The sequence below is a fragment of the Equus asinus genome, chromosome 10 (assembly GCF_041296235.1).
Source record: "Equus asinus isolate D_3611 breed Donkey chromosome 10, EquAss-T2T_v2, whole genome shotgun sequence".
NCBI classification, from domain to species: domain Eukaryota; kingdom Metazoa; phylum Chordata; class Mammalia; order Perissodactyla; family Equidae; genus Equus; species Equus asinus.
Genome location: NC_091799.1, coordinates 10,636,879 through 10,657,157, shown reverse-complemented (window position 1 = coordinate 10,657,157; position 20,279 = coordinate 10,636,879). Strand labels below are relative to the sequence as shown.

The 20,279-nt window shown below is 61.9% G+C and overlaps 3 protein-coding genes and 1 long non-coding RNA gene across 7 annotated transcripts in view; 3 read left to right on the top strand and 1 right to left on the bottom strand.

The window, feature by feature from the left end:
- Window positions 1-20,279, bottom strand: part of LCN15 (lipocalin 15) — a 44,806-nt gene that overhangs the window by 14,600 nt on the left and 9,927 nt on the right. For 2 of the 3 annotated variants that reach the window (XM_070518329.1, XM_044778339.2), the window contains exon 1: window positions 419-730. The exons of the other annotated variant lie outside the window; for it this stretch is intronic. In XM_070518329.1, coding sequence (XP_070374430.1) covers window positions 419-568 — 150 coding nt within the window. In that variant the 5' untranslated portion in view covers window positions 569-730. Of the gene's footprint in view, window positions 1-418; window positions 731-20,279 lie in introns of those variants that run through there. 3 annotated transcript variants of the gene reach the window in all.
- LOC106845503 (uncharacterized) lies at window positions 622-4,986 on the top strand. Its single transcript, XR_006532989.2, has 4 exons — window positions 622-759; window positions 1,809-1,863; window positions 2,559-3,080; window positions 3,235-4,986. It is a non-coding gene; the product is annotated as an uncharacterized lncRNA (long non-coding RNA).
- Window positions 6,353-9,381, top strand: TMEM141 (transmembrane protein 141). The gene is made up of 5 exons (XM_014863780.3): window positions 6,353-7,501; window positions 7,796-7,862; window positions 8,060-8,143; window positions 8,420-8,527; window positions 8,934-9,381. The coding sequence occupies exons 1-5, from the start codon at window positions 7,169-7,171 to the stop codon at window positions 8,945-8,947; spliced, it is 606 nt and encodes a 201-aa protein (XP_014719266.2). The 5' UTR covers window positions 6,353-7,168; the 3' UTR covers window positions 8,948-9,381.
- Window positions 10,329-20,273, top strand: CCDC183 (coiled-coil domain containing 183). 2 transcript variants are annotated; one of them, XM_014863778.3, is made up of 14 exons: window positions 10,329-11,144; window positions 11,697-11,818; window positions 12,786-12,863; window positions 12,982-13,149; window positions 13,301-13,405; window positions 15,098-15,220; window positions 16,520-16,645; window positions 16,773-16,827; window positions 17,410-17,510; window positions 18,143-18,303; window positions 18,534-18,702; window positions 18,791-18,901; window positions 18,987-19,083; window positions 19,826-20,171. In XM_014863778.3, the coding sequence occupies exons 1-14, from the start codon at window positions 11,075-11,077 to the stop codon at window positions 19,942-19,944; spliced, it is 1,605 nt and encodes a 534-aa protein (XP_014719264.3). In that variant the 5' UTR covers window positions 10,329-11,074; the 3' UTR covers window positions 19,945-20,171. The 2 variants fall into 2 exon arrangements, with proteins under 2 accessions (XP_014719264.3, XP_070374429.1); XM_070518328.1 differs by lacking the exons at window positions 10,329-11,144; window positions 11,697-11,818; window positions 15,098-15,220 and having other exon boundaries at window positions 11,870-12,863; window positions 19,826-20,273.

Sequence of the window (20,279 nt, the reverse complement as noted above, 5' to 3'; positions counted from 1 at the left end):
CAATTCCCACCTATCGCCACAGGGGGGCGCACAGAGCCCACCCCACCCACACTGCCCGCAGGTTGGGGAGACCCCAGGGCAAGGCAGAGATGGGGCCCAGAAACCCTCACATGTCTGGGTGTCCAGGAAAGGAGCTGGGGTGCTCTAACCCACTCCCTGCCCCACCTCGGGCTGCTGGGTCCACAGCCTCTGCCCCCTTGGGGCATGGCCACCGGACAACTGCAGACCCCGCCAGCACAGGGCCTCCATCAGGAGCTCTGGAAGCAGCAGCTGCCAGAGGCCAGCCAGAACCAGGCGGACCCCAAGCAGGGAGAGCCTAGGGGCAGAGAGCTCTGCTGGCTGCAGGGTGGGCAGCTCTGCTGCACCCTGGGGGCGCCTCTGCAGGGGACTCCGTGTGCGGCTCTGTCGCCACCCCCACCTGGGATCCACAACCAGGCAGCTTCGCTGACTCCTGTCCCTCGGTCCTCATCAGCACCCTGCTCACTGGCGGTAACGTGTGCAGCGGGCAGGACGTGGGCCCGGAAGGACGCAGGCCCTGCAGGACTGGCTCGAGTCCCAGCTCCCCCATTGCCCAGCAGCAAGGCCCTCTGTGCCCAGCTCCTCTCGCTAAACCTAGGGCGGGATGTCATGCACTGGATGGCAGGCTGCTAAGAGCTCTCAGCACTGCCAGCACTTGCTGGGGCTCAGGACCAAGGGCTACACTTCCAGCCTCGAGTGGGCCTCTGGCTTTGGGGATCCTGCTGTGTGCTGGGCCTCCAGGTTTGTCGGGGCAGCCTCACTAAGAATGAGAATGAGGAGAGGAGGAAGAGAAGGGGAGGGGGAGGAGAGGAAGGGGGCAGAGGAAGCCAAGGAGGGGGGAAGGGAAGAGTGAGAAAGGGGGAGGGGTGAGGGAGAAGGGAGGGGGGAGGAGGAGAATGGGAGAGGGAGAGGAGGGGGGAAGGGGAGCAGGAGGGAAAGAGGGCGGGGTTGGGGAGGGTGCCCTCACGTCCTCACATCTGAGCCAGCATCCACTGAGCACAGCCTGTATCCAGCTGCCTGTGATTCTGGGAAGGGCCGTGGGTGGGTGGGGGTGGGGATGGGGGTGCTGTGCCCGTCTGTTGGAGAGGACACTGGGGCACAGACTGCAGATGGCCGAGGCAGAGGAAGTGCTGTGTTTGCACTTGACCTGGGTTCCATTTCTGTGGAGAAAAGCTGAGCTGTGAGGAATGGGAGGCCCAACCAGGCTGGAGCAGGGCGCAGCCGGCTAGGGGAGGGGCCACCCCTGCTCCTCACTAGCCAGCAGGGCGCCTTGGGGACCCAGGTCTGGAACCAGGGAGTGGTGTGTGCAGAGGAATGGGGTGGCCTGCCCTCTGGACCCTGGTGCCTCTATTCTGTCTCTCCCCATCCCGGGCCCTGGGCCAGGTGGGAGGCACCTGTCCAGGTGAGAGGGGCCTGCTGGGATATGTCAGCTCACACACATGCACACCGCACGTACACACAGGCATAAGCACACCCTGCAGTGTGGAGGCATGCAAGGCAGGTGGTGGGGAGGGTGGGAGAATGGGGTGTGGGCTGGCACAGGATGCACTGGCCTGCAGCCCACCCTCCCCTGCTGTGTGCAGAAGTAAAGATCGTGGGTCTGGGGGCCCCGGACAAAACGACCATCCTCCAAGTTTGCCCTGGCTCTCCTGGCCTGCCCGGGCCCAAAGGGGAATCGGGCGCCCCTGGTGGGAGAGGTGGGTGCCTGGCTCCGTGGAGTGGGCAGTGGGGAGTTTCTGCCTCCTCTCTTGCCCAGGGGATGGGGTCCAATCGAGTCCTTGTGTTTGCAGGAGAGCGGGGCCTCCCAGGCAGCCCAGGGAAGATGGGGTCAGCCCGGGAGCAAAGGTAACAGGACAGCCCAGGGGCCTCTCTGCCCAGGGTCTGGCAGGATGCAGGAGAGCAGGGCGGCTGCACCTGTCCTCCACACCCTCCTCCACCCAGGCTCTGGGCAGCTCCATCCCCCCACCCACTTCCCAGTAGGCAAGGTGCTCACGGGTCCACACCCACACGTGGGTACACACTTGGGGGCACCATAGGCATGCCCAAACGGCCTGCAGGGGCGGAGGGGGTGGCGCTCCTGCTGCCGGCACCCAGCCCCCCAGCAGGGCCTGCACTGTGAGACACGCCCCTTCCACCCACCGGAGAGCCAGGAGCTCCCCGGACCCCCGGAGTCAGAGGTGAGCCTGATGGCCAAGGCTACTCCCAGGAGGGGACAGAAGGGGGCATCCAGGTGGAGAGATCTTGGGTTGAGGTCTCATGGACTCCAGCGGGGGCCTTGAGGACAGAGAAGGGACGACCCCTTCTAGCCTGTGTGGCAGCACCACCCCAGAGCTTTCTAAGGCATCCAGAGGCACAACCCTGGAGGGGCCTGCAGCCTGCCCCATGACCCATGCCCAGGCCTCACTCTGCACGTCAGAGTGCTGGGGTGCTCACAGCCCAGACAGGAGGCCGGGTGCAGGGGTGGGGGCAGAGGCAAGACAGAAGGCTCTGGTGGGGGGAGCCAGCTCCAGGGACCAAGCTGGCACCCTGTCTCTCTCCAGGGGAGAAAGGCGCCAAGGGGGCTGCGGCCTCGCTTGCTGAGAACATTCCCAGACTCGAGTCTCCTAGAAAGTTCCAGCATTCCTCACCTTGCCGTCCAAGGTCCCGGGACCCCTGTGGGTGGGCTCACAACAGGAGGAGAACAGAAGGGCCCCAGGTCCCAAGGAGACCCTGCAGGGAGGGCTCACATCCACCCACCCACCAGCCCAGCCTCGGGGCCAAACTTATCTGAGGAGTCCTGGGGGCCAGCACCGTGACCTGGTCCTGACTCTGGGGAGGGTCACAGAGAGCCAGAGGGTGGCCAGAGGCCCCCAGGGGAGCCTAGAGCAGGCAGGGGCAGGGGGAGGACGGTGCTGATGGGGGCCTGGCAGCCACTCCGTGCAGGGGTAGGGGTGGGATTTGGGGTGTAGATCCTGGGGGTGCCCCGGGGGGCAAGCGTCTGTGGAGGGGAGGGGACAAAGAGAAAGGCACCCGTGTCTCCTGCCCAGGGGAGAAGGAGCTGTCGGATGTGCTGTGCCAGCAAGGTGAGTGACCCCAGCCCCTGCCCACCCCCCACATGCCCAGAGGGCCTGCCCTGGCCTTCCACTTTTGCCCACCCAACCACCAGGCAAGCCCGACCCTCCCCAAGCTGGGACCTTGTCCCTCGAGCGCACCCCCACTCCCTTCCTTGCCTCACAGGGACCCAGAGCTGCGAGGACGTGCTGGCCCAGGGGGGCTCCCTGACCAGCTGGTACACCATCTACCTCCCCAACTGCCAGCTGCTGACTGTGCTCTGCGACATGGACGTGGACAGGGATGCTGGACCGTGAGAGGGGAGCCTGCATGGGACACTCGAGGCTGGCTCGCTGCAGCCAGACTGCAGACAGCAGAATGGCCAGAGAAAAGGCAGCACCTCTGAGCAGGAGAGCCTGAGCATGCGTGGCCCGGAATCCACCCCAGAGCGTGGGGGCGGCGTGGGCGGGCCCCACAGCCTCCTGGTGCACCTGGCAGAGCCCTCCTCCCTGAGCATCCACGCTGCCTGCCTGGCACTCGCCTGTGCCACCCGTTCTCAGCGTTGCATCCCTCTCCAGTAGCAGTTCTTCCACACGGGGAGGGGCGGGACGTGGGGGGCAAGTATGCAGGACCTGGGCCCACGCCCCTGACAGTCCCTGCTCCTCAAGATCCCAGACTCTCGCCCCACAGGTGTTTCAGTGACATGTGGATGGCTCCGTGAATTTCTTCCGGGACTGGGAGTCCTACAAAGGAGGCTTCGGCCCCCGGGCACAGAGTAATGGCTGGGCAGTGACCACCTGCACTGGCTCACAGCTGGAGGTGAGGAGGGTGGAGCCCTGGGCCTCACCCTTCCCTCCGCCTTCTTCCCCGCGTGCAGCCAGGGAACCAGGAGCTCTGGGTGGACCTGAAGGATTTTGAAGGTGGAGCCTCTTTCGCCAAATGCAGCTCCTTCCGGGTGTCAGGAGAAGAGGAGAAATACAACCTGGTCCTGGGGCCATTTCTCAGGGGGACTGCAGGTAGTTCCACAGGAAAGCTTGAGGTCCTTGTCGGAGGGGCGTGGAAGGGGTCCCGCAAGCTGTGCCCTGCCTAGCCCGGGCTGGGGCTTTGCTGGGCCTGGGGAGCCGAGGAGGCCAGTCTTTCCCAGGAGACTCCTTGGGGAATCACAGGAACATGCTGTTCACAACCCATGACCAGGACAATGACAGCAACAGCCAATACAATTGCGCATCCCTGTTCAAGGGGGCTTGGTGGTACTATGACTGCCATCAGTCCAACCTCAATGGCCCATACCTGCCCGGCACCCACAGGAGTTACGCAGAGAGCATTAACCAGCAGTCCAGCCAGGCCACTGTTACTCCTACGAGGTCTCAGAGATGAAGACCTGCTTACAGCAACCACCTCCCACCCCCACCCCACAACCACATCCAGGCCACGTGGGGACACTGATGGACAGTCCCCAGGCCAAAGCTCTCTGCGCCGGGCTCCCCCGCCTCCCCAGACACTGCCCACAACCCCTCCGCCTGCACCATTGGGCACATGGGTGCAAGGACACGGCATACCTGCGCTAATAAAGGTTGGAGAAGAAAGTATGCAGCCCCAAGAATTCCCTCAGAGGGCCTGCTGGTGGCCGAGGCCAGGGAGGCGCTTGGCAGGTGGAGGGAGGGCCCAGGTATCCCTGCGGCCTGCAGGTCCAGACCCAGAGGGCCACCAAGACCACCTTGACCTCCAGCATCACTTCCCAGAGCACCATGGAGGAGGAAGCAGCCACAGCATCCTAGGGCATCCTGTGAGAGACCCACACAGCTGCAGATGGAGGGGCTGGGGGGCCCCTGTGGGAGACGGAACCGCAGCCCAGCTCACCCCCACCCACCCCCACAGCCCCAAGCACACCCTGGACAGAAGGGTACAGTGAGCGTCTCAAAGGCTTGGTGTCCCCCGCCCCCACAGCCTCTTCCGGGACTACAGACCCCCCACAGCCTCTTCTGGGGCTGCAGGGTGGTGTGGCCAGCTCTGGGTACAGGCTCAGGGTGCCAGGAGGCTAGGAGGGCAGGTGGAGGGAGGGTGACCTCAGGAACCCTGGAGAGGACAGCAGGCTGGATGATGGCCCTGCTGATGGGGTGGAAGGGCAGATGGCCCCCGCAGCCATCTGGGACTCGGCCTAAAGGAGCTCAGGGGCCGCTGGGGAGACACAAGGGGAACCTGAGGCCCAGAGGGGTCTGGGGCTTGGCTGAGACCACCCCCTGCTCACTCTCAAGAGCCAAAGCTGACCAAGAAGCTTCCCTCCCGCCCGGAGGGAGCTGAGGGTGAGAAGGAGTGCACCCTGGGTGGAGTCCACCACATGACCACCAGCAGAGCCTCCTCAGAGCACCAGCCAAGCTGGAGGGCCCTTTCTGGAGCAGGAAATCAATGCCGCCTCTCCAAGGGAGGCCTCCAGCTTTTGATAATGGTGGCCAGTTCAACCCAGGCCAGGAGCAAGAAGCAAGGAGCTGGCTGAAAATGGAACTACCGAGAGCCCCAGGGGCAGTGCTCAGGCCATCCAGCCAACCAGGCCCCAGAGTTCAGAGCTCTCTCCATCTGCCTGATCCTCTGCTGAGCACAGCACCAAGGCCGATGGGGAGGTGCAGGGCCACAGCGGGGAGTACAGCGGGTGAGGGCCGAGGCTCGGGAGGTGGAGGTCGGCAGCACCTTGGGCTCCCTGTGACACCCGCCATCTGCTGACTGGGCCCTCTCAGACCATGACCTGAGGATGGGGTGACACCTATCTGGGGAAGGAGGACCAAGGCCCCCTGGGCCCTGTGAAAGGGGGGTGCTGTGTGCCCTTGAATCCAGGCTTGGCACCCAGTAGGCCACACAGTGAAAGGAAGGGACTCCCCATTCCTCGCCCTGTAGGCCGGCCCCTGGGCCCCTTCCTCATCTCCCCCATCTCCTCATCACCCTGAGTCTCCCTCTATCACCCTACATTTCCCCCATCTCCCCGAGTCTTCCTGACATCCCGCCGTCTCCCCCTTGCCCCGCGAACATCCCGCCAGTGCCCACATTGGGGCGGGGTGGGGGGGGGGCGTAGTATATGTTTTACTTCGGGAGCATCTGCACTGCTTTAATTTTTGTACAGAATGTTTATTATTTTCATTGACAAGCAATAATGAATTTTTTTTTAAGAAAGCATTTTAACAACCAGGAGTTTAAAGCAGGAGTCATCTACCAAAGTTCAGGGCTAATAATAACCCTAATTGTTCAGTGGCCCCAGTCCAGGGCCTTGGCGGCCTGATTCTCCGTGGTGGCCTCTCCTTCCCCGTCCTCCCAAATCCTGAACTCGTGGAAAGTACAGCACCAGCCTTCCCTCAGCCACCCCCCTGCTCTGGGCCTCTCCCGTCTCACTCCTCGAAGACGCTGAGGACCTGGCTCACGGCTCCCTCCCTCATTGCTGCCTGGGCAACCCCGACATCCAGGTGGGCCACCCACCCAGCCCCTGCCCCACATCCCTGTCTCCTTAGCCCCAAGGTTGGTTCCGACGTCCCACCTAGCCTCCCACTCCCGTGGTCACTGTCATGCCACTGTGTCCACCTCTGAAGCCTCGGTGTCCAGGCTTCTTCCCTGGCTACTTCACCACTTGTCCCTCCAAGTCACTTCTTACTGTCCCCACTCCAGCAATGTTTCAACCCACTGGGGGCTCCCATCCACTGACCCTTGACCTTGGCATCACTCCCCTTGTCTTCCCTTCCTTCCTTAGCCAGCTGAAATGCCACTCTCAGTCCCACCCAGCAGTTCACATTTGAGGGTCCTCTTCCAGGACCTCTGCGGCAGTCTCTCCCTCTGAGCAGCTCCTCGGGGGTGCACCCCACACATGCCCTGGCCCCTCTACTCTCCTCCCCATTTTGTTTTCCCGGGTCTGTCCAGCTGTCTGCTCTATGAGGGTAGAGGCTCTGACTCCTCCGTGGGACCCCCAGCGCCTAGCACAGAAAAGGCTCGAAGTATGGGCTTATAGCATTTTTGGAATTAATTTGATAGATAATCATCCAATACATCAGCACTCCGTGGTCGTTTCCAAGAGATTTAATCCCTTAAACAAAGCCTCACCCCAACATACAACGATAACAATAATTATCACGCATCTGCCTGCATGTTAACGAGGAAGGCGACCCAGGGCGGCCCGGGGAGGAGTGCGCGCTCCGCCCTCCGCGCGCTCCGCCCTCCGCGCGCTCCGCCCTCCGCGCGCTCCGCCCTCCGCGCGCTCCGCCCTCCGCGCGCTCCGCCCTCCGCGCGCTCCCTCCCGCCCTCCGCGCGCTCCCTCCCGCCCTCCGCGCGCTCCGCCCTCCGCGCGCCCCCTCCCGCCCTCCGCGCGCTCCCTCCCGCCCTCCGGCCTGTCCTGCGCAGGCCGGCTCTCCGCGACCCGCCGGCCATGGTGAACTTGGGACTGTCCCGGGTGGACGACGCCGTGGCCGCCAAGCACCCGGTGAGCAGGCCGGCCTGAGACGCGGCCCCGGACCCAGGACCTGACCTGAGCGGGGCGGGGGGCTCGGCGGGGGTGCCCTTGTCAGGGAAGAGGGGCAGAGAGGGAGTACCCTCTTGCTGTGAGGATCGGGGCGTCCCGGGTGGGCGTGGGGGCAGATGGGATGTGTCCCAGCCCCCGGGGCCTCACGACGAGTGGTCCCCTGCCCCACCGTCAGAGTGTGCCCAAAGGAAGCAGGGAGGGACGGTGACGGAAGAGGGAGGGGAACTGAGCCTTCACCCCCCGCCCCCGTCCCAGGGCCTCGGGGAGTATGCTGCGTGCCAGTCGAACGCTTTCATGAAGGGCGTTTTCACCTTTGTCACAGGTAGGCTGGGTCCAGGTGTCCTGGGGTGTGGAGACCTCACCCTCCTGTCTCACCCTGACTCCCCAGCAGGTGGCGCCAGGTTGCCTGTCTGCAGGTGCTGGGAGCCCGGCAGGTGGGCGGCACTCAGGCTGCGCCCAGGTGGTCCCCAGGCCAGCCCTGTGGACAGGCTGGCTGATGGGGACTGTGGCTCTTGACAGGCAGTGGTGTGACCTTCGGCCTGCAGATGTTCATTCAGAGGAAGTTTCCGTACCCCTTTCAGTGGAACGTGCTGGTGGCCGTGGGTGGGTACTCTGTGCCTGGGGCCCCGAAATGCACCCGAGCTGCCGGAGGTGACCCTGCCTCTGAAGCCGGGGTGGGTGCCTTCGCGCGGGGCGGGGGGTGGCTGTGGCTCCCGGCATCCCTGCCTCCTGAGATGGGGCCTCAGTTCCCAGTGGGAGCCCTGCCTGAACCCACCACCACCATCTGCCCAGAAGAAGCCTGTGCCCAGGTTTCCTTTCCCTGAGAAGTGCAGAGGCCCAGGCCCCCCAGCCCACCGGCCCCTGCCCCCTGCTCCCCAGTTGCAGGCTCAGTGGCCAGCTACTGGGTGACCCGAGTGGAGTCACAGAAATGCAGCAACCTCTGGCTCTTCCTGGAGACGGGGCAGCTCCCCAAAGACACAGGCACAGGTGAGAGGCCTGGGGACAGCGGGACACAGAACCTGAGACTCCAGGGCCCAGAGTTTTAGGCAGGCAAGCCCGGGGCCCAAGGTGCAGGCTGACAGGGCCTCTCCCCTCTGGCCTGTCCCCTCACCATGCACATCCTGGGGGGGCAGGTGTGGCAGTGCACACAGCAGACAGACCTTCCTGAGCCTCGTGTGTAGGAAGAAGACCCAGGAGGAGCTGGGCGGCCCTGGGATGGGGGAGTGCAGAGTGAGGCGTGTGGGCACCCCAAGAGCAGCAACTGATTGATCTCAAGCCTGGCTGCTGCTGGCGTCCTTGTTACAGGCCTCAGTTTTTGCCACAGTAAAATGGGTGCAGGGACCATGAGCAGCTTTAGGGTATAGTTCCAGCTGTCACCTGTTGCCTCTTGCAGATCAGCGCAGCTAGCAGAGCTCCAGCCGGGGCGCAGAAGACCTGGGCCGGAGAGTTCTAGAACATGGCCTGCAGCATCTCCACACCCCAGGCTGCCCTCCCCCACCACAAAGGCCTTCCACATACCCTAAGTGCCCCCACCATGTCCCCTGCACACAAGCACAGGCAGGTGTGCCAGGCCCGTGCAGACCGTCCCTGCCCCAAGCCTGGGCCCTGCCCGGGTCAAGCCAGAAAGGACGGCGGGAAACGTGGTGGATGCTGAGAGCCGAGAGCATCATCCCTGTCTCATGCACGCATTTGGGGGCAGCAGCTCTGGGGCGCGTGGTGGAGGGGCTTCTGCACCTCTGGTGCTCTGACACCCCCTTTCTGGGCCCTGCATCCCCCTCAGTCAGAGGTGACGGCTGCTGCTGGGGGTTGTGGGGGTAATAAACACACTGTTCCCACCTGAATTCTAAAGCAATTGGGAAACTAGTCAAAGCAGCAAGAGAAAGAGTCACATTTCACCTTGGTACCGTACAGCTGACACTGGAGGACGTGCTGGGCAGTTGCTAACAACTGACTCAGAATTAGACACTCCTGTGGGCCCTGTAAGACCATCAAGGCCACTCTACATGGGGCTCTGTTTTCATACAGTGTGGCCTGGAGGAGCATGCCAGACAGAACAGGTGTGTGCCAGTCAGCACCTGGCTCCCAAGAGACAAGGGACAGGAAGTGGCCATGCCACCTGCCTTTCATTTCAACACACTTGTCAGATTGAGTCACTTCTCTCCAGGAGAGGAGCAAGGGAGAGGCAGAGGAGGCCAGAGCTAGCTTACAGGAGCTCTGTCCACGTGGCAGTAAGCAGGCTCTGCCTCCGGCCTTGGGAAGACGGGTGGGAGGACAGGAGCAGACCATGGCCGCAGCAGTCCCTTCCACCTCCCCGTGGGCAAGGCCTGGGCTCAGAGGGAGGGCCGACGGTGAACTTGGACTTTTAGATGGGACTGGACTCACTTTATAAAAACTGGGGAAGGGAGAGGATCTGTGAGAGGTCAGAGGAAGATGGGTGCTGTGACAGCGCATGGCTGAAGGCCATTGTCACGGCTGAACTGTGTGCCCCAAATTCCCATGTTGTAGCCCTAACCCCCAGGACTCCAGAATACGACTGCCTTTGGAGAGGGAGCCTGTAAAGAGCTGATTAAGCTAACGTGAGGGTGGGCCCTGAGCCAGTCTGACTAGTGTGCTCAGAAGAGGAGGAGATTAGGACACAGGTGGGCAGAAGGACGACCACGTGAGGACACAGGGAGAAGACGGCATCTACAAGCCCAGGAGGGGGGCCTCAGGAGGCACCAGCCCTACGACACGTTGATCTTGGACTTGCAGCCTCCGTGATGGGAGACAATAAATTCCCGTTGTGGAAGCCGCCTGTCTGTGGTGCTTTGTCAGGCAGCCCAGCAAACTCACACACCTCAGGTGGGAAAAGCCCATCTGGTGTGCACCCCCTGGAGCCCCAGGCTGTCCCGCACTTGGAGCACACGGCTCTAAGGGGAGCTTGGGCTAGGGGTGCAGAGACGGGGGACTGACCCCTCCTGGAGTAGGGGACATCTAAAGCTAGACCCAGGAATTCTCCAGGGACGTGGAGGTGACCAAGGCGGGCTCCGGGCAGCAGGCGAAGGTCAGGGAGAGATGGGGAGGGAGGGCTGAGGCTGAGGGTCTCACGAGCCAGGTCACCTGGGGTGTGGAGTTTGAACTGGCGGTGGTGTGGGGCAGTGGAGATCTCACAAGGCAGGGAGGGGTCGGAAGCTTTAGGAGGCTCAGTGGAGGACGGCCTAGGCGGGGAGGGAAGGGGAGAGTGCAGGGGGCCAGAGTCGGGTGCAGTCCCAAGCCACTACCAATCACCTCACTATGGATATAGGTGCCTTGACCCAGGCGGCACTCCTGAACAGGGAGCAGCCACAGACAAGTGTGCAGGGATGACGCCGAGGCCGGCTGGGGGCAGGGGTTGGGGGGCTAGGAATTCCAGGGTTCCCTGGGCATTGAGAACCTTGGCCCGCCTCACAATGGGCCGAGATTCAGGGGACAATCTGAGCTGCAGTTCTGCTGAGCAGACCCAGCACAGGGTGGGCGGCAGGTGCAGAGGGCCCCCGGAGGACCCTGCAGGCCGCCATGAAGATGCACAGTGAGGCAGATATGGACGAGCAGATCCAGGAGATGAAGACCATCACTCGACTCCAGGGTCAGCCCGCTGCTGGGGTGGCCAGCTGCCCCCCCACCCCCACGGGGGCTCAGGGGCTCCTGGGGGCAGGACTTTCAGTTTTAACACAGGGACAGTCCAGGGCCAACAGGCTAGTGGCCAGCCTACTGCCCACCCCCCAGACAGAGCCTGGAAAGGGATCAAAGGGGCCTGCCATGCAGGGGGCAGGGGAGAGCAGAAACTGAGGTGCTTCAAGGAGATCTGAAAGCATAGCAGGCCAGGGGAGACAGGAAGAGACCCACCTGCTTCCGTGGCCGGTGGGTCTGGAAGGGATCACAGGACATGTCCATCCCTGGCCTCCACCTCACCCTCCCCACTGCCAGCACGGCTGCTCACTGAGAGCCGTCCAGATGAGCACTGCTGGGCAGGGGAGCCCATGGCCCTGAGCAGGGTTGGGGAAGGAGCATGGTGATGGAGGCAATGTTCTCGTGCCCCTCCACCCGGGCTTCCGTGATGTGGAGCCTCCCCAGACCAGGAATCCTGGCCAGGCCCTTGGCCCACCTCCTGGCTGGCCTGTCTCTCGCCCACCCACAGAGCAATGTCGGGCACTGCAGATCCAGGCGGTAAAGGAGAAGACGATCAAGAACAAGGCGACGCTGGCCCTCCTGCGCGGTAACATTCGGCATGGGGCCCAGGACTGGGCTCTGGCCAAGAAGGTGAACAGCCCGCCCCTCCCTGCTCCCCGCCGGCTAGGGGGTGGGGGTGGGCATGTGCTGAAGCAGCCCCACACACACAAGTGGATGGCAGGCTCCTCCTCACCTTGTCCGGCTCTGACACCAACCTTTCTGGAGCCAGGGGGCATCTTCAGGAGGGGCTCCCTGGGACCTCTGCCCTGGGTTCTGGTCACACCAGTGAGCCTGGGGGGCAGGTGCCCCACCACCCACCCCAAAGGGCAGGGCTTGGGGCCTGACTGGGGTCCCTTTCCCAGGTTACCCCCTGCAGCAGGGGTCCCTCCAGCTCTCTGGCCATAAGGTGTCGGCTTTAAAATAAAATAGCCAGTTGTGTTCCCAGCAAAATGAGTTTATTTGGGAATAGCAAAAGAATCACAACTCAGGGCATGCAGACTATGATAAACCACAGGTGAGTCCCGAGAACAAAGCAGGGGAGCTTCCTTTCCTAGACAAGGTGGGAGGGAGTTGGGAGGGGCTGTTCTAAATGAAAGTTCAGTGGAGGAGAGTGAGAGTGCAAGTAAGAGTGCAGGGTGGCAGTGACTTCTCATTGGCTGGGCTGTTGCTGGGCAAGGAGAAAATCTTCCTTCCAACTGCTGGAGCAGCAAAATAGTTGCACCACCGCCTGTCCTAAACTGTAAAGTGAGCTATGATGCTGTGTGCATGATAACTCCTCCTACAGGATTTCCCCACCCCATTTTAAATGAGGCTTCTCTTTATTAATTTTCACATAGGGGAGACCTGGGCTCTCCTCTCCACACCCACATCGCATGGGTGCTGGAATGGCCCGGATGGGGTCCTGTAGCGCTCTGCCTCCTGTGGCCCGAGGAGCTGGGGTCTTGCTGCTGGGCTAGCACAGGGCAGAAGAAGCCTAGGGACAATGCCTGGGGGGCCGGTGGCTAGGGGAACGCAGAGAGGCCCAGCCCCTCGCTCAGCCGCTGCCGCTGCTCCACAGTACGACCAGTGGACCATCTCCAAGGCCTGCGGGAAGGACGAGCCCATGAGGCTGGCGCACTGCCGCAGCACCATGGAGGTAAGATGGGATCCCTCAGTGCCGCAGCCAGGGCACCCCCCACTAAAGGGCGCCGCGGAGCCGGTGGGGGGCAGAGCGAGTTCCCAACGCTGGAGTCCCTGCGGGGTTGCCGACCCAGGTGGCCCGGGAGAAGCTGCGTAAGTACGTCTTCGACCGCGTGAACGTGCACAACGTGCTGATCCACCTGGTGCGGCGGCGCGGGCAGAAGCTCGAGAGCATGCAGCTGGAGTTGGCTGGCCTGCAGAACCAGCCAGACGCCACCAAGGAGGAGCTGCGCTTGCTACAGGTGGGGCGGCGGGGCTCCGTGGGAGCGGAGGGGCCTCGCGGCGGGCGGGGCTCCGCGGGAGGGGCGGGGCGGGGCTAGGTGAACAGGACCGACAGCCCAGCCCCTGCCGGCCGGCCTCTGCGCTCTCAATGCGCTCTCGGGCCGCCCCCAGGTCATCCGCCAGCTGGAGAACAACATCGAAAAGACGATGATCAAGATCACCACAAGCCAGAACATCCACCAGCTGTACGTGAACCTGCTGGATTATCTGAAGAAAGTGAGTCCCCTCACCCGGGCCCCAGGGAGCCCAGCTGGCCGGAGGGGCGGGGTCTGCGGCCCCGGCCTGTGCGCCAGGGCTGGGATCTCTCATGGCGCGGGAGCCTCCAGGGCAGGGCGCCCCAGGCCTGCAGCTTTCCTCCGGGCTGGATCACCCAGGAGGACTGAGCTGCTTTGGGCGCCAGCTGAGCAGGGGCACCGCGTACCTGGAAAAGTTCTTTCAAGAACGTGGCGTCTGTCACTCTGAAAGGCCTCTCACGGGGTGTGAGAATTGTTGGGTCTTCTTGCATGTATACGGTAGTTTAGTGTGCTTTTATTCTGCCTTGTCATCTCTCAGTGCCTGGCCTCCGAGGGCAGGCGCTGCGCCCTGCACCCTCCCAAAGTCGCCTAACATCGTGCAGGGCAAGCCACCTCTGAGCAGGTGACTGGGGCCTGCTGCCTGCCTCTCTGAGCCAGTGCCCTGCTCCCTGCGGCGCAGGCCAGGAGGAGGCCTCCAGGGGCCATGAACCCCACTGTGAGGCAAGACCTCTTCACGTAGGCCGCCCTTGGCCCCCACACAGCAGAGCACAGGCGCCTGCCACAGGCTAGGTAGACGGTAGATGGGAGGAGGAGGAAGAGAGGAGGGCCCAAGGGTGGGTGCCAGGGACAGAGAGGGAAGCCCCTCAAACTCCCTCATCCTGAGGCTGGGGGAGGGAGACAGGAAGTGTGGTTGGGAGGAGGGTGTGGGGGGCTGAGTGGGCACTGCAGCTCTCACGGCTGGGTCACAGCCCCCCAGATCTTGCCCGTGGCCCCCAGAGCTGGGTGGTGCACAGCCTCCTCCTCCCACATGTCCCTCCACCTCGGCCCCCTGGTCCTGGAGACTCAGCTGGAGGCTCTGCCCCCCTGCCCTTCCTGGGCCCTCCTCACACCCCTTCCCACGCTGACTGCACTCAGGGTCCTGTCCCTCCTTCACCTGGGCACATTATGGCCCCTCAGGGGCACCTTATTATCTTTTCAGAACATACGCTTTTTTTTTTTTTTATAACTCCTCTGGTCATCCACATTTTTAAAAAAACAGCGAAGATTCTACATTGTAGTAATTAACAATAAAATACTAAGAGCCGAGATATCTTGGACATTTGTGAACCTGGCCCTGTGTAAATACATTATACCTTCTCAACCGATCCTGACAGCAACCTTCTGAAGGAGCCATTATCACATTTCTGTGGATGGGGACCCTCAGAGAGGTTAAGTGGCTTTCCCAAGGTCCCACATCTGGCTGGTCAGGATGGCCTTGGCCTTGAGCCCTCAGTCTCTGACCTTCTGCTTCACTTCAAACAGCAGCCGCTCCCAAACAGTGGGTCTCCCAGGTTTCACAGTCACCTCTCACATGGTGGGACAGCCATCACAGCCTCCTCGGAAGTGCCTCTGGGCCGTCACCCTGGGTAGCAAAAAAGCCCACCAAGAGGATGCTGTCTGCTCCTCCCAAAACACTTCCTTTCATGTGCTCTGTGCCTGGCTGGGGGCTGGGGCCACAGGCCAGACCCATCACTGTCCTCGGGGCTCACAGGGTCTGGGGTAAGGGGTGGGGGGCAGGCATGGTCCACTCTAGGGGCCAGCAGAGAACTAGGGCGGGGCCAGGGAAGCGAGCACAGAACAAGGCAGCATGTGGCTGGCCCTCAGGCTCAGTGCCCGCCTGCCCCTTTCCGTGCAGGAGCTGGCAGGATACCCCACAGAGCTGGACAAGCTGCAGAATCTTGTGTGTGACTACTGCTCGGAACTGTCAGATATGACAGTCATGTCCCAAGATGCCATGATGATTACAGATGAGGTCAAGGTGAGCTCAGGTCCCAGGGCTGGGGGGCCCTGCAGGGCTCTCTCTCAGACCTCTCTGGCCTGGGGTCCATCAGGACACCCCAATGCCCACACTACCTGCCCGTACTGCCAGCCTGCTCTGCTCACACACTGTGACCCTGGACAGAGCAGGTCCCCCTGGGCCCAGAAGCCCTGAGGTTGATGGAGGAGGGAGAGAACTGGTCTGGCCTGGGCAGGGGACACCATTCACCCTGTCTGTGCCAAGGCCCCTGCAAGGCAGGCATGCCTGTCCTCCTGAAGCTCATCCAGCAGTCTGTGAAGAAAGACCACAGGGCCTCTGGCCAGCGCTGCAGAGAGAGGTGTGGGTGCCATGGGGCCACCCTGGGGCACGAACCTGCTCGGGGAGGTGGCACTTGGGGGGTGGGGGACTCTCTTTTGAGGTATGGCGGTCTGAGCCCTGGAGGAGGAAAGACAACAAAGGTCGTGGGGCTGAACAGAGCCAGAAAAAGGCATGAGCAGCTGGAGCCAAGGAGCTGCTGAGGAATGGAGCCTGTGAGCCGGCCAAGGCAGTGGGGCGACTGGGGCTTAGGTGTCAGCCCCCAAGCCAACCTGCAGCCCTGGGAAGAGATAGAGGGAGATGGGATCAGATTTGTGTTTCAAAACGGGCACGCCCTGGCTGCAGAGACTGGAGGGGACCAGGGCCAAGATGCTGGTCACTTGGGCCAGACCAGGGGTAGATTTGGGTGACCAAATGCAGATGGAGCCAAGAAGCGTTTAAGAGATCACCCTGATGAGATCTGGCGCTAAGTTAGTTGTGGACAGTGAGGGAGAAAGCAGCGTCCAGGAAGTGTACACAGGCATAGATGACAATGGATTTAGCCACCAAAGCTGGACGCGCTGGAGGAGACCAGGTCTGGCGAACGATGATGAGTTCGTTTTTAGACACATGGAATCTACTTTAGTGAGTTCTAGGTAGAGCTGGCCCGGAGGCAGCAGAAAGCCTGGGCTGGAGAGAGAAATCCGTTAGGTACATGGGAGTTGGGTCCGCGAGCTGTGGCTGCAGCAGGGGAGGAGTGTAACGCCATGGGAGGCCTGCGTGCCACTAAGGGCCAGATGGGGGGTGCATCCTGAGAGGACGGCCAAAAGGAAGGAGGATGGTAAAGGCTGGCAGGCACCGGCATTTTAGGAAGAAGGGTGTGGCCAGCAGGCTCGAATGGTATTCCCAAATCTAGGAAGATGGGGACTGAGACTGACTGCTGGATTTAGCACCACGAGAGGCCTTGGTGAGACAGACCCCCTGCCCGCCTCCCTGTGTCCCCAGATGAACATGAGGCAAGGGGAGGCGACCTTCATTGAGGAGCGGCGGGCACGGGAGAACCGTCTCAACCAGCAGAAGAAGCTGATTGACAAGATCCACACCAAGGAAACCAGTGAGAGGTACCGCCGGGTGAGTCCCCGCCAGGCCGGCCACTGGGCACAGCCCCGCCACGACCCCCACTGCAGCGTGAGGACAGTTGGGGTGGCCTACTGCCTGGCAGAGGCCACTGCTCACCTCCTCCTCCCCATCCCATCAGGGCCGGCAGGACCTGGACTTCCCATCCAATATAATGAGCACAGAAACCCTGAAAGGTAAGTGCTCAGTTCCCTCCCCATCCCCAGCCAGGGTCCCCAGAGCCCAGCACTGGCTCTGCCATCCAGTCAGGTCACCATGAGGCCAGGTGTAGCCTGCAGTGGCTGGGGTGAGGGAGACAGACGAGCCCCCATCGCTGCCCGGCTACACCTGCAGAGGCTGAGCGCTGCAGCCACAGCATGCGCTTCAAGGTGCTGCTACCAGCTTTGGGCTCACAGCCAAGTGCAGCTGGACCCTGGCTTCTCAGCTGTAAAATGCACTCGGCCATGCTGTCTCCTCGCACTCCAGGGGCCCGGTGACCGTGACTCCTCAGAAAAGATGAGGAGTCCCAGCCACCTCTGAGAAATGCCACTAAGCCCCACTGTGCCAGGCTGCTTCCAGTCCTCCTCTGGATGGAGCCGCCCTGGGGCATCCCTGAAGGGCCGGCCAAGGAGAGAGCAGGCTACCTGATGGGTACCTGGGTACCCCCCTCTTGGGTGGCCTCCCCTGATGACTGGGCATGTACAGAGGCATCCAGTGGCCTCGGGCAGAGCTCCCACGCCATTCCTGCATGCTGGCCCCTTCCCTTCTGCTGTGCCCAGTGAGAAGAAGAGACACCTCCAAGGGTGATATCGAATACCAGACGGACGTGACTGCTTTGGTGGAGAAAGTCAAGACCGCTGTGCGGTGCTCCCACCTCTGGGTACTGCTCCCTGTTACTCCTGGGGCATGGGTGGGAGGGCAGCTGGGGGCCCTACCCCAGCCCAAGGCCAGGCAGAGCTGGACCAGGGTCTGCAGGCACCTTTTGAATGAATGGACACACAAAGCTGCAGCCCCCACGGCTCCGAGTAGAGGCACTCCTGGGATGTGGCTGGCATATCCAAGCTACCCTCCTACTGGAATGTGAGGATCCAAATGCCGAGGGCACAGCCTGCCCTTCCAAGCTGACAGCGTCATAATGAGCAGCTTCCTCTCCACCTGCCCCCTTTATGCTAATCCGACCTGGGTTTATTATGAGTAAGCCTTCAGCTCCTGTCCATGGCCCTGACATAAGCTTGACCATCCTTGGAGAAGTGACTCAAAGCCATGCAGTCTCTCAGTGGTGGTCTCCTTGTCTCTACCTTGGGGTTATCTTCCCTGTCTGCTTGTTGTGAGAGTTACCTGCAATGACACACATAAAGCCCTTCACCCAATGGCTGGTTCCTTGCAAGCTCTCAGTGCCCAGCCATGGTCAACATCATTACTAATCACTGGGCAGGACCCAGAAGAAACCAGTTCTATGGGGCCCCCGGCCTTCTGGCCCACACCTGCTTCTGTCCCCACTGGCCTGGCCAGGACATCGCTGGCAGGTTCCTGGCTCAGAAGAACACGGAGGATAACCTGGAGCTGCAGATGGAGGACTGTGAGGAGAGGCGGGCACAGTTGGAGGCCTTGATGAAGAAGCTGGAACTAGAGGAGGCCATACTCAAGTTCCACCAGACACCCAGCTCCATCAGGTACCCCAGGGAGGCCCCTGCCTTTTCTGAGGCCAGGCTCGCAGCTGAGTGTCCCCATAGCCAGGAAGCCCACGAGTGCTCTGCAGATGAGCTGTGGAGACCCCGCTGGGGGACTGCACATGCCTACATCTGAGCTCCTGGGCCCCTGAATCTAGCACGGCGCCCAGCTCAAGACCCCGGCTGCCTTGCCCTTGGGGTTGTGCCACCTCCCACCCCATTGTCCCCAACAGCTTTAAGTCCATTGAGAAGAAAATGAGGGACATGCTGAAGGAGGAGGAAGACAGGCTGCAGCTGGCTCATGCCAGCATGACCAAGAGCCAGAGGTTACTGCTGACCATCCAGATGGGCATCGACAACCTCTACATCCGGCTGATTGGCATTACCCTGCCCAGGGCCCAGGTACCAGCCAGAGTGGGTAGGAGCCGCCTGCACAGAGGGTCCCTGGGACGGGCCAGAGGGGAGACGAGACCCTCCTCCTGGCCTACAGAAAGAAGTGGTGCCCTTCAGCACCCTCGATGTGAACAGCAAGCTGGCGTACTGCGAGGGAAAGCTCCTGTACCTGGCGGACAGAGTGCAGCTGTTGTCTAGGACTGAGGAGGTAGCCCTGGGCTGGCAGGGCGCGGGAGGGCAGTGCCTATGCATTCCATGTTCCCTCGGAGCTGACAGTCCCCTGTGCCCTGCAGATCAACACAAAGGTGAGGGACGCCCTGGAGTCCTCGACTCTGAAGGAGAGGCAGAACACCAGGATCACCTTCGAGGGCCTGGAGGAGGATATGATAGGTACAGGCTGGGGGCCAGGCAGAGGGATGGTCTGGGCTGTGTGGAGGCAGAGGTTGGAGATGGTGCTTGCTCCGTCTTACCAGGGCAGCCTGGAGGGACAGTGGGGGCTACAGGGACGTAGAGCGTGTGTCAGTTGTACCCACAGGTTTTAATTTATGGAGGTGTCTTAGTGAGGACGTGGAGAGGCTAATGCCATTGAAAGGAGAATTTTTAATATTTTCTACACAGGGGAGCACAGTGCCGGGCAGGAGGCAGAGGGGGCGAGGGGAAGGCCTAGGCCAGAGCCTTCATTGGGGTTTCTGCGGGAAGTGCAAGGCAGGGCAGGTACACAGTTTAAGATTGGTCGTGTGAATAATTCCTGCGGGCTTGGAGCATAGGGGCTGTCCCCAGTTGCCTGGTACCTGGCCCCGGGTCGATTTAGGCAGGGGAATAGTGGCTTGGCGTGAGTTTGATAGAGGAGGTGGTCGGGGCTGTGGTTTCTGGATTGGTTGGTCTGCATGAAAGACACGCCCAGGGGCAAGCCCTCTGCTGACTCTTAAGCACTGGCTAGCCCTGGGAGCGCGGTGTGTCCCCGGTCTGTAAGACCCCAAATGCCAGAAAATCAGGAACAGGAAAAGTAAGAAAATTAAGTGAGTACCTTGCCTGTGAATGAATGAGCGCCAAAAGACAAATCTAGAATCAGAAACCTCCGTTAGAGAGGGGCTTCGAGCGCGGCCCCCGTCCTCCTCGCCTTCCTCTCTAGAAACCTTCCAGTTCGCCGACGTGGACCACAGCTACGTCCCCTCGCGGGCCGAGATCAAGAGGCAGGCCCAGGGGCTGATCGAGGGGAAGCTCAAGGCGGCCAAGAAGAAGAAGAAGTGACCCGGAGGAGGAGGAGGAGCCCCTTCCCCGTCCCCCCGCCTGCGTCCACTGTTTTACACAATAAAGCATTTTTCCAGGACTCCTGGGGGCCCCGGGGAGACAGGCGTCTCAGAGAAAATGGGTCTGGGGGACGCAGACGTGGGAGGTCACGTCAGGAAGTCTGCGAGAAGGTGGGATGTTGGCCGTGGATGTGGGCCCCGGAGTTGAGGCGTGAGGGCGGGGAGGGGGGAAGCGGGCGGAGAGGCGGACAGGCCTGGGCTGATCTGAAAGTCCGGGGGCGGCTCCGAAAGCAGGACGACCGAGCCCATCGTCCTGCGCATGCGCGCACCCCCGTG

Excerpts from the sequence above, each read along its gene's own strand:
- CCDC183 (XM_014863778.3), top strand. The coding sequence starts at position 11,075 with ATGAAGATGCACAGTGAGGCAGATATGGACGAGCAGATCCAGGAGATG. Across the intron at positions 13,150-13,300 it reads AGGAGCTGCGCTTGCTACAG|GTCATCCGCCAGCTGGAGAA; the intron begins GTGGGGCGGCGG and ends GGCCGCCCCCAG. Across the intron at positions 18,304-18,533 it reads CAGACACCCAGCTCCATCAG|CTTTAAGTCCATTGAGAAGA; the intron begins GTACCCCAGGGA and ends TGTCCCCAACAG.
- TMEM141 (XM_014863780.3), top strand. The coding sequence starts at position 7,169 with ATGTTAACGAGGAAGGCGACCCAGGGCGGCCCGGGGAGGAGTGCGCGC. Across the intron at positions 7,863-8,059 it reads CGTTTTCACCTTTGTCACAG|GCAGTGGTGTGACCTTCGGC; the intron begins GTAGGCTGGGTC and ends GGCTCTTGACAG. Across the intron at positions 8,144-8,419 it reads GAACGTGCTGGTGGCCGTGG|TTGCAGGCTCAGTGGCCAGC; the intron begins GTGGGTACTCTG and ends CCTGCTCCCCAG.